Source organism: Micrasema longulum, unplaced genomic scaffold (assembly GCF_059751315.1).
Source record: "Micrasema longulum isolate JH-2025_06_02 unplaced genomic scaffold, ASM5975131v1 h1tg000729l, whole genome shotgun sequence".
Lineage (NCBI taxonomy): Eukaryota > Metazoa > Arthropoda > Insecta > Trichoptera > Brachycentridae > Micrasema > Micrasema longulum.
Window position 1 is genome coordinate 188,416 of NW_028277924.1, and position 12,603 is coordinate 201,018.

The window sequence follows — 12,603 nt, forward strand, 5'->3', positions numbered from 1 at the left end:
AAATATTTGCAATTATAAATAAACTATTTTTGATGTAATACTTCCATTCGTTCTTACATGGGTATCGTGTAAATACAAATACACAAAACAAACAAAGATAACGATATAAACATGGACTCGAAGTAATTAAGTTAAGCGATGAGAATACTGAGAAAGGGAGATTTAGGTCCTGTTTATTGAGACACAATAAAGTAAGAAGGGTTCGGGATTAATCCCCCTAATCAGAACTTAATAAATATTTAGCGGGTGGAGAAGCCGAGAAGCCGAGACCGCAAGATGGAAGATGGCAGGCGATGGCAGCCATTATTACACATGGCTGGTGTCGCCATAAAGGATTTTCTTCTTCGTTAAATACACAGCGAAGGATTAGACGGGATAAATAATTTAGCGGAGTGACGTCAGATGGCGAGCGCCGGTACTGTGAGGATCACTTGACCCTTCCCTTCCTACTCGCGGTCCTTCTATATCGCGGAAGCGGGGAACTTTCAAACTTTGGCGGAGATGGTGGCTGAAGAAAACTGAATCAAACAAAACTAATAATTAATAAGCACATTACGTAATCCTATCTAGCGATGTTTTGCTGACTCGCGAAGTGAAATTCTGTGATATTTTTTTTATTAAACTTGTGTGTTGATGGTTTTATTGTCTAACCAACCGATATTTGAATAATGAATATTTAATTCTTCAACAATCTCCAAAAATAAATCTCGCTTTGATTTTCATATTTCTTATTCCTCATTTTACATACCCTCAACCCTTCAGTATCTCTCTTACAATATTTTCATTATAATATGATTTTAACTGGAAATATTAAATGGTTTATATTTCAATAAGGAACACAATGCTAACGCGACGTCAAGCACCACAATACGTAGGTGTTTTATTGTGCTGATATATAATATGTACATTTATTATTAACAGTGCGTCTTATTTTTGTATAATATTATGTACGTTAATATATTTTTCTCAGAGTTAGTATATTATTGCGGAAGTCTCCTTAAATAATATTATATCGTTATTCCACCGCGAGAAATCTACCGCTACTCTTAATTTATCTTCTTCTCCCCGAGATGTCGCTAAATAGGGTCACAACTTGCAAACTTCCTAGATACCCCTTAATGTTCCTAATTAAAATTATCCATACTTTACTCGTACATATAAAGCTACAAGTCGAACTCGGTAGTTTAAAAATGCCAAGGGTTAATATTATAATATGGGTCTATTATTAGGAAAACTCGTAGAAAGCTTCAACTGGGAGTGGAATAAATGAAAATCACTTATGGAAAAATAATAATGTACGCCATATTACATCCTGAAAGGAAAGGGAATATTGATTTCTTTGTCATGACGAGGTCTAAGCCAACCCTTCTCCTGGAGATTATCAAATTTTACAAGGATATTTGTTTTGTTATCGATCCCCTAAATTCACGAGTGATTAATAAACCCGGAGAGCAGAGCTTGCGAGTTGAGAGTTGGGACTTATTCTCCTACCGATTGTCACTTTCGAGACGAAGTCACAACTCCCACCGCCATCGCCATCGGTAATAGCGGCACAGATCGCCGAGTCTCCATTATTACTAAAATGCGGTTATTCGATATAATTCCATTTCCAATATTCGCCTTTGATAGATATATTCAATAAACAATACGTTTTCGGGGATTTGGCATCAAAAGGACATCTTGGGCTGATGTAATGGAGATATTTACAAAAGTGGGAGCTTAGGCCCGCTTAGGAGTCTATTGGCGGAGCATTAGGGAAATTTCTAACCAGCGACAGTGATATTATAATACCGAAGGGCACAATCATCCTTTGTTCTTCTCGAGTCTCAACTTACCATGGAATAATATTACGGATAAGTTTAATTGTGGGAAATTTCATTTAATAATAACAACTATCTTATGTTAATTGTAGTAAATCATATTTTTTATTTGTTTAAATAATTTACCTAAAATCATTCCAAATAAGCCAATTCAGCAGCTCTTTTCAACTGGCACTTTATGATATCCAGCTCCTAGAAAATTTACAAAGTATCTATATTTCATGCTAATTTTTCTTAAACCATATTGCCATCAAGTTTTTTAAACTTTTTACTTTCAATAAAAATAAGTAGAATGTATTTAAATTTTACCTGAAAAATAATTTAATGAAATCAAATAATTTATCGAATTTTGAAAATGTATCGCCACCATGTAAATAGAAACGTTTTTTTTTTATTTTTACATCGAATTGTAAAAAAATCATGAATCGCCGTGAACTATAAATGCACACGTTGAAGTAATGGATATTTTTTTTTCCTTTATTAGGGCCTTCTACCAAAACATGATAACAATGGCCAAAATCAAGTACCATTAAATAAAAATAAACATAAAAACAACGCGAATAACAATATACACACAAACAATGGCCAACAAAAATATAAGTACAAGAATAACATACAATATTAATTGATATATTGGACATATTCTAACTAACTAAACCAACAAAATTACTGTTCTGCAGAACGATGCCCTCCAATTTCATGTGCAATATAGTTAGAGTTGCCATCTTGAAATAAACAGAAAATGATGACATTGCTTTCTTCGGTCATCGCACTATTTCAGGTGAAACGTTTTAGCACGTGTGTGTCATCGATTATGGACTATGAACCCTACAGAAAAAAACCTAACAAAAACTGATTGCACCTATTTGACAGAAAAGAGAAACTTTTAGTATAAAAAGGAAGATAAAAATAAATAACTAGAAAAATTAGAACAAAATTTTCGAAATAATAACAAACATAATCTTATTAGAATAATAAATTTTAACAATTTTAAAAATCAACACCAAAAACCAATAATGAAAGTGAAATATTTTACACTAACCAGGAAATGAAAAATAAATTCATTGTAAAAAACAATGAATTAATTTAAACATATTATTACAATGAACAAAATATTACAAATCATAATAAAGAACAGATTGAACTCAAAAAAGTATAAACCAATGGACACTAATATTGATATTGTGAACAAAAAAAAACAAAAACTACGAACTTAAGTATTAGTTTGGGTTCGACCTTAGCTATTTTAAAATAAATTTATGGAAGAGGTAAAATATGGGAGGAATAAAATAAAATATTTCCCAATGGTTGACAAAGTAGGTACTTGACAAATTTAATTCATACTATGCTATATTAAACACATTTTTAAATTCGAAAGATTCGTTTTTAGATGTATATACTCTAAGAGTTTATACTACGTTGAAAAAAAATCACGTTTCGTCATTTCCACAAAAAAAAATTGGATTAAATAAAAAAATTATTAAATTACTGAAATTTTATTTACAGATAAATAAACAAATAGTATGTAATTACTTTAAGTTAATTCATTGGAATAACTTTTATTAATTATAATTCAACGGAACTTCAATTAATTTAATTTGATAAGTTGCGTGTCTCAAAAGTAACACTCAAAAAATATTTATTCTACGGTGTAACCAAAGCTTAACTTCTTTAATAATTCATTTATGTAGAAAATAATTAAATAATCCCAGTAAGTGTACCGGGAAAAGTGCTTGCATATATAATACTACAAAGAGTTCGAGGACCCATTATGCGAGTATTGAGGGAGAACCAGGCAGGCTTCGTACCTGGTAGGTCATGTGCGAATCATATCTACAACATTCGCTGTATTCTACAGGAGAACGGGGAACTTAATAGTTCCTGGGCTATGTGCTTCGAAAATTACGAAAAAACGTTCGATAGTCCGCACCGACCTACACTCTGGAAAATACTAGTAGCATATGGGGTGCCTATAAAACAAGTGGAACTTATCAAAACCCTTCACTCAAATAGCAAATGCCGAATCAAAATCAATGATGTTGTCACATATTAGTTTGAGACCACCACCGGAGTTTGTCAAGGTTGCGTCCTTGCACCATTCCTTTTCATAATCCTCATGGACTTCATCTAAAGGAAGTCAATTCCACTAGATCGAGGAATATCCATCTCCTCCTCTCAAAAACTCTTCGACCTAGAGTATGACAATGATGCGGTTATAATTGACGATTCAGTCAGGGGTCTTCAGGCCACTGTTGATAGCTTAAATAGGTACCCCCTTTCTGGGTTTAAAAATCATTATTGTAAAAACCCATGTACTATGTAACACTTTATGCCTTGATGCCCTAAATCCCCTGACTCTGTCAAAACAAGTAATTGAAAGGGTCGAGAGTTTCAAATACCTGGGAGTATGTTACGGAAAATGGCAGCTTTCAAAAATAACTGGAAGTGCGGCTAGGAATAGCAGGCGCCACATTCAATAGTATGAAGGCTGCCTGAAGATCGGATATTTACTAGATGAATACCAAATGCCGTCTTTATAACGCCTGCACAATACCTGTTCTCCTCTACGGATGCGAATCGTGGCACCTCACTTGGGCATAAACTAGCAAAATTCTAAGTTTTAAGAATTGATTTCTCAGAAGAATCGGTGTGCGGTGGTTTGACTTTGTGAGAAATGAAGTAAAAAGAGAACGAACATAGCAAACTCCGGTGATAACTGTCATCAAGCGGAGGCGATACGGTTGGCTAGGCCATGTGTTTCGGTTGCCTCCTGAGAGCCTTAACCACGCTTGCCTACTTTACAAGGCATCAGGTTCTCGACGTCCTGGACGTCCACTGCTGACTGTTTGTCGGCAGTTCGTGTCAGAACTACGGGACGCGAACCTGACTTGGGAGGATGCACAGGAGCTGGCAGCCGACAGAGATGCTTAGAGGATCTTCGTTAACATCATATGCTCCAACTACCATTAGTTAATTGTACCCGCTAATAATGGCGAGTAAAACGTTTTACAATAGTAGAATAATGAAGATGGTGTCTTCTTCTTACTTTTACCGGTTGTCGTTATTTACTCAGATCTTTGTGGACACCATATGCTTCAACTAGGGAGTGGATATGGAATAATAAATGAAAGCACTATGTACCTACATACACTTTGTAATTATCTCTGTTTATTAAGTCTTCTTTGTTTACCTTCAAATGTATTTTTTTAAAGTATTTTGTTAAGTGTCCTCAACACGGGTAACCTCAGTGAGGTCACATTAATTTTATTATCAATCATAGTTTATAATAGAAAAAAATATTAATAAATCAAAAGTATATAAAAACATAAAATATTAAATGATAAACGTAGAACATACATAATTGATTAAGCTACCTGTATTCGTGTAAAATTAATTTAGGTCGCAGTGAAGAGTTATCGAAAGTTACCTAATACGCATTGCATCTAATTACTCGATGTTCACAGCACTATTATGGCCAATTAGGAGGACACACACAGACCCCCCTCACACAGCACTCACACCCATGCAGGCCTTATTTAGGATGATTGTGATGCGTATTCATGATGCGATGTAATTATTATTTGAAGGCTAGCATAATGCATGTTATGCATAACTTTAACAAAAGGTGCTCAAAGATATCATCCACAGTCATCCACATTATCGTAGGATTTAATTGCACTAAATACTTGTAGTTATTGTTATAATTAGATTTACATGTAAATTTACCATTGGACCTTGTATTGTCAGAAGTAGAAGAAAGATTGTTTTATCTCTGCTTTACTATACGTAAGACGCTGCTTAACTAACTTAAAAATACATGTACAACAAATTTATGTATTTTAACAATACTTTCCAGAGTTGCCTTCTCTCAGCCAAAAAGCAAAGCTTCCTTGTTAAAAATTACATAAAAATATCACGACGTGATTTAAATTCATTATTATACGCTTATGCGTGACATATCTAATGGATCGGAATATTTGTTTAATTTATTTTTAAATATTCAATTAATTCTTTAAATATCAGACATTAAAGCGTTAAATATACCATATATGTATCTATTCGTTATAATACTCGCGTACTGTTATTTCTTGTATTTTTTATTGTTGAATTTCTGGCATAAAAAAATGACAGATAAGTGTTATTTATGGCCATACAAATGTTTAAAAAAATCTGTGTTAGAAAATTATTGACGAAAGCATCGCCCATCACAATAAATAACATTTATTCAATGGCAGTGCAAAGTTGGCAGAAAAGCAAATCCCCGTATTTTACAGCAAATATAAAAGTCTTTTTAACACAAATATTTCGTGGTATTTTCTATTTTTCAAATGAATGTAGTAATGCCCGCGCACGCGAAATACCGTCGAAGTGAGTTCGTGCGCGTAGATATTCCTTTTGATAATAACAATATCTTCCTTTACAAGCTTTCTTACTTATGTAAAAACAATGACGGAGCGTGTAATCGCGAAGGCACTCGAATACTTCAGAGAATCACACAGTATTATTACAAAAGCCTTATTTTTCCCGGAATGGTTTCCCCCGTTAATAATTCATCTGTTGCTTCTCCAGCGTATGATAAAAATTTCATAAGAGGCAAGCTTTTTGGCTCACGCGAGACAACGGGAAATATTTACGCTTCGTATAAAGAGGTCCAAGTCATTCGGCGGAATAAAGTTTGATATGTTGATGTGTGCGGAGCCCTAAGCCACTCTGTAAGAACATTATGTAAACATCAGCTCGACAACAACTTTTCACTTCACATCTGAAGTTGTTCGATTCTTCTCACGGTCCCTCGCCCTCTCCCTCTCCTGTCCCCTTACCCTTCACGCGACCCCGTCGATCCCTTAATACCCCTTGTTCCGAATGTTTTTCCCGAATTCCTTCTCTATTTGTCTTTCAAATTCTCCTCTCATTGGAGCTATGTAGTTTTGCCTCCACCGAAGTATGTTTGAGAAGATGTACGAATGAAGAATAATAATTCCATTCCGACTTTTCATTCGGGCATCGTTCTTGACTTCTCCAACCGCAGCTCCATTATAAAAGTCATTTCTAAATGTAGAAGAGAAGGAGACCGAGAGAGACAGATATATGTACATGGACTACTATTTTGTAGGGCGCCTTTTGATGACTAAAATGAAAATAGCTTTCTGCGTTTTGTTTTTGAATGCGATCAATTTTAAATTACTGATATTTTTTTTGTCTATACGCAGATTGATAATTGATAATCAATTGTGATTTGATTTTTGAATCTTTGTTAAAATCTCATGAATTTGGTTCATTGCAAAAAAAATGTTATTTTTCATTTTGTACCGAAATTCTTAATAATAACCTTTTTTTCTGAAAAAAGGGATTTTTATATAAAACGACGAACATTTCATTTCCATAAAATAAATTACAATACAAAAGTCACACGATACCGCTTGGTCCCAACCCTTGAAATAAAGCAGGTGTCAATAATTACGCAGGTACATTGGGCGCAATAAACTTCCCTCGTTAAATGGGACACTGTTTAAATGAGAATTCGAATTTTCAAGTATTTATAAGGCCATTAGAATAATTAATAAATCGTTAAGTAATTACATAGAAACATATTACAGGACGTAATTTAGAATTTTTTAGGCAACCCTTTTCACGTGATCTTTTTTTTTCATGTAGAAAATGTAACATTTTTCTTAATTTCTACAACTTATTACATTATATCGATAGTGATACATATTAACAATTTAGTGACGACTATTAAAAAGATATTCATTTAAGTTTGTCTGTATGCAGACAATTATTGGAGTGTGTCAATTTGTTTTAATTGAATCGTAAAATTCATTAAATTCGTATTTTTGACTTGCACTCAATGGAGTCTCAACAAAATTTAACTCTTACAGTCGTAACAAATTAAACTATCCATTATGTTTATACGAAACATAATAATTATATCCATGTGCAAATTATGTTTTGAATTTAAATTTTTTGTTCACTACGCAATAACAGTACATATACTTTTCTTTAATGTATAACTCTACTTTGTAACGCATCAAAAGTGTAATGTTATTTTTAAAAATGATAAAATACACAGCTGAAATAAAAACCAAACCTTAATTACTATATCGCGATTCCTCGTTTAATAGTTAATTAAAATTTATTGTTTTATTTTCTCACTTAGGTAGGTATTAGGTATATAAATATACATATTAACACATTGTGAAAAATGGAAAACTATGCATCTACTATCGTGAACTCGATATTTATTAATTTAATGACGATGTTTATTCAGTAAAACAAAAAATTATATTAATTTTTTATGTCAGTTTTATGGAAAATAAGTCTTCTGTAAAATATAAATTACGCTTTTATGGGAGAAGAGACGTCTTATAAGGTTTTAAATTTTTTGTTTTTTATACACCGCAACAGACCAAAAAAGAAGAATACAGAATTACAGCACAGGACACCAAGGCTTGAAAAAAATCATTTTTTTGTGTGTTCTCTTCGACAATCAAGTCCGAGGCCTTCAGTGCGAGAGTAAAGCGTCTAATACAGATCGATTGATAAGAGCTGGTGCGTTCACGAAACTCACACAAACGCATTTATAATTTACAGGATAGTGATTAAATAAATGTTCAGGTAAATTTGAACCAAATGTGCCATCTTTTAAACAGTATTTTTTTTGGTTATTGAATTGTGTATTTACAAAAAAAAAATAATGGGTCAAGAAAATGTTATAAATATCTTAATAAATTTTTTCACTAGCACATTTTTTAAATAATGTTTTTTGTTCATACAAAAACAACAACAAACCATCACGCCGTTTCCCCGTAAGGATAGGCAGAAAGGATAGAATGCCACATCACTCTATCTTTGCATGCAGATCTCGCTTCCTCTACATTTATACATCTTTTCATGCATTATTATTCCGACTTTTCATATTGTATAAATGAATACAGTATAATAAAAATGCGTACCACAGGTTATATTTTTATAGTGGATTGTTTTATTTATATCAATATTGTATACTTGAAAATTGCGGTTGTGTAAGTTTTGCAGACGCGCCAGGACTAGATAATCGACCTATGCATTTGTGACTAGATTTAATGAAAAAGTAAATTTAGAAACCTGTATGTTTAATCCATAGCCTTACCCATACATTGAATTTATTTTATTACATTTTTACTTTTAAGAATTGCAGCGAAATTTAAATGAACACAGAGGCATCCTGTGTATATTTTAATACCAATCATTAGCAAATAACAAAGCAACAGTTATCTACTAGTTGATTATTTAGAGCTAGCGCGTTTGCAAAACTTACACACACGCATTGTGTGAATAAGCGTATGGTATGACATCGCACGGCATACGCATTATGAAAATAATCTCTGTCTCTCTCACACTCAGACGCGCTTATGAACGTAACATAGACTTCTTTTGCTCTGTTGGTTGCTAATGATATTGTAATAAAATATACACAGGATGATTCTGCGTTCATCGGCATTTCGCTGCGTTTTTACATGGTAAAAATATGATTAAAAACATCATTATAATTCCCTTTTCGCACCTAAAGGTGCATAGGGCACTGCATTGCTACACCAAATTATTAAAAACACTGGTTTTTATATAAATATTTTTCTTTTAATCTTATCGTGTACAGGTTGATTATCTAATGCTGGCGCGTTCGCAAAAAATACATAAACAAATTTTGAATGTACAAAATATTGATTTTGAAAACTTTCACTTTTAATTTAAGTCAAATGTGCTATGTTTTTTCAAAAAATTCCTTTTGGATTAGAGCAGAAAATTAATAAGTCAAGAAAATTTCGTATATTTATTAAAAAACCCTATCACTCTTTGTCGAAAATGGCGGCAGAAAATTTGCCTTTTTATTGTTTAGTTTGTAGAAAATGATGCACACAAAATACTATCATAAATTTAAAATGTGGGTACTTGTGTAAAAAAAAATCAATGCATTACTCAACCCATTGTATTTTTTTTATATATGTACGACCCGCGTATCTCAAACACATATTTTTGTCAAAAATAGCATATTCAGTTAAAATTTAATATAAACTTTTTTTTAATCAACCATGTTGTAGATTTTAAATGCGTTTGTGTAAGTTTTGTGAACGCGTCAGTGGGCTGGTATTCCAAACGCTCTCGTGGCCGTATTATCACGTCTATTTACATACAAAATACACGAGCAAAACTGTTTTCTCGTGCCACGAGAGTGGTTCAGAATAGCAATCTAGTTAATCGACCAGTATGTCTCGCTCATAAACGCTACTGAGCGCGAGAGAGACGGAAATTATTTTTATAATGCGTATGCCGTGCGATGTCATACCCTTATTCGCAGATACTACACAATGCGTTTGTGTAAGTTTTGCGAACGCGCCAGCAATAGATAATCGACCAGTAATTACGCTTCGGAGTCCGCATCAAGTATTAATATAATTACTAAGTTTAAGTAAATGTCTCCGTGTGAACTCTGCGTGCACTCTTGTTGATAAACAGAATCCAATAATGGATTATAATATCCTCATCTCGGAACCGAGTTTCTCACTAACGTGTTTAGTTTGGGATCTAGAAACGTCAGCTCAGTATGATTGTTTAACAATTTGACAAGGCCAAACTTCCCCCACAAGTCGCAGTCACGAGACGGGAGAACCGCTCGGTGCTCGTCTCATTATGTATATGTAATACCGAGTGGCTTGTGTTAAGGTTTGTATACAGAATACAACCGCAGTTTACATTGCCAACAAAATATCGCCGCAAACTGTTTGGAGCACGCATAAACAAAAACAGACAGTGAAAGGATTTTGCTCAGTGGAAACGTTCGTCTGTCAGTAAACTCACTTTAAAATCGGCATTTAATTCCTAATTGATTAATACAATTCTAGAAATCGAATCAAATATAAAATGGCTTAAAGAGAAATGCTCCACCTGAGAAAATTGTTTTATTGATATATACCACTTTTCTCAAAATTTAAACAGGGATGTTTAATTTCACCATGATTGTTGAACATATACATCGATAACTGTACTTAAAAACTGAAAGATTTAAGAATGGGAGCAAAAATGAGCGGTATAACTGTTAACTGTCTTCTGTATGCTGATGATACCGTGCTTCTTGCTAGCTGCAAAGAAGACCTGCAATTCTTGGTAACAAATTCTACGATGCATGCAAGAAAAGCGATTTGCTTATGAATGTTGAACAATCGAAAGCGGTGGTTTTTGAAGGGGATGAAAATATAACTAAATGTGATATTACTGTGAACGGAGATATTCTGAATCAGGTATTCTGATGTGGCTAAGTGGCAGCGACTAGTGTCCGCTACTAAGCCACTAGCGGCTGCGATTGGTGGCCGCGTCTAATGGCTTGATTGAGCCACTAGTAGTCGTGTCTAGTGTCTGCCACCAGTGGCTCAATGTGTGCCATCCCTAAAAGCGCGGTAGGCCAATGCACCAACCACAATACTAGCAGGCAAACTTATCATTTTTCGGGATTGTCACCTGAGAGTCATCCAGTCGAAAACACACGTCCAAGTTCTGTTTTTTTATTTCACGCAAAGAAGTATATTCCAAATCAGCATGGGCACGAACAATATTTATTATCATCATAATTCCCTTTCCGCACCTAATAGTCCATAGGACAATGCATTGTTCAACTAATCGTAGCGTATCTTGATAATTTTTGTAACACGAAGGTGGTGGTGTATATTTGTGGTGATTTACTCGTATGTCTGTGTAAACTAATTACTAGTCCCAACTTAACACGGGACTTTTAGTACCATGGAGTTAGGACTTATGTCTCAAAAAACGTTTAATACACTCTGTTTATAAGTAAACAAATAAATATGATCAGTCTGGGACTGTAAAACATAGTATTTATGTTACCTTACTATAATTATCTATTAAGTTAATATTTGATATCCTAGATCATGAGTTACAAAAAAGAGGAAAAACACGAAAACACAACAATAATTGCAATATGTATTCTACATGACTTCCTGTTTTGTTTGCAGATACAAATATTTGGATTCAACTCTCAGCTGTACTCCAACTTCTCGGAGGCTCTATATAAAGCGCAAGGGATTGTTTCAGTTTCGCTTCTGTTACAGGTAAGAATTTAACTTTTTTTTCTATTATCCCCTAATAATTTTATTTATTTATCCATTTAATGAACTTATTAAGGCTCTTTAGGCTGTCAATACATAATAATTTACAGTAAGAATGCATAGTAGAATTAATTAGATAAAATTATAATGACATGTGATGCAATGCAATAACAAACCAGAAAAACAAGGTATAAGTAACAAATAATAAAATTCCAAAGAACACAATGCAGAAAAAGATTATCATAAATAAATTATAAAAACTAAGATTCATATATAATTGAATATACAAAATAATAGTATCATTAAAATCAATAGAAAAATAATGTTTATATGTACAAAAACATAATTGAAATGATAATTGAGGTATGGTTTCTAGAAACTCACTTTATAATAAATTAAGAAATAGGATTAATAAATTTTATGCCAAATAAGAGTGAGTACCAAATAAAATAATACATAATGAAGAAACATAAAAATATCTAATAAAAATGACAATTTTTAATAATTAATGATATCGAACTTTAAAAAAATTGAAAACCTCGTCCCTATCGATGTGATATACATCTGATGATAGATATGTGATAAGTACATTTTAGTATGTAACCAGTTATCGACTTTTTATTTCTACCGGCTTCAAGACGCACCCGTCTCTTCATGAGGACACTCTCTACACCAACATGCAAAAG

General features: G+C 33.2%; 1 protein-coding gene across 1 annotated transcript in view; it reads left to right on the top strand.

Moving 5' to 3' along the window:
* The window catches only part of CARPB (Carbonic anhydrase-related protein B), a 247,336-nt gene that overhangs the window by 132,076 nt on the left and 102,657 nt on the right, over positions 1–12,603 (top strand). Inside the window, exon 5 of the mRNA XM_088230088.1 lies at positions 11,825–11,920. Within this exon, the coding sequence (XP_088086214.1) occupies positions 11,825–11,920 (96 nt within the window). The remainder of the gene's footprint in view (positions 1–11,824; positions 11,921–12,603) is intronic.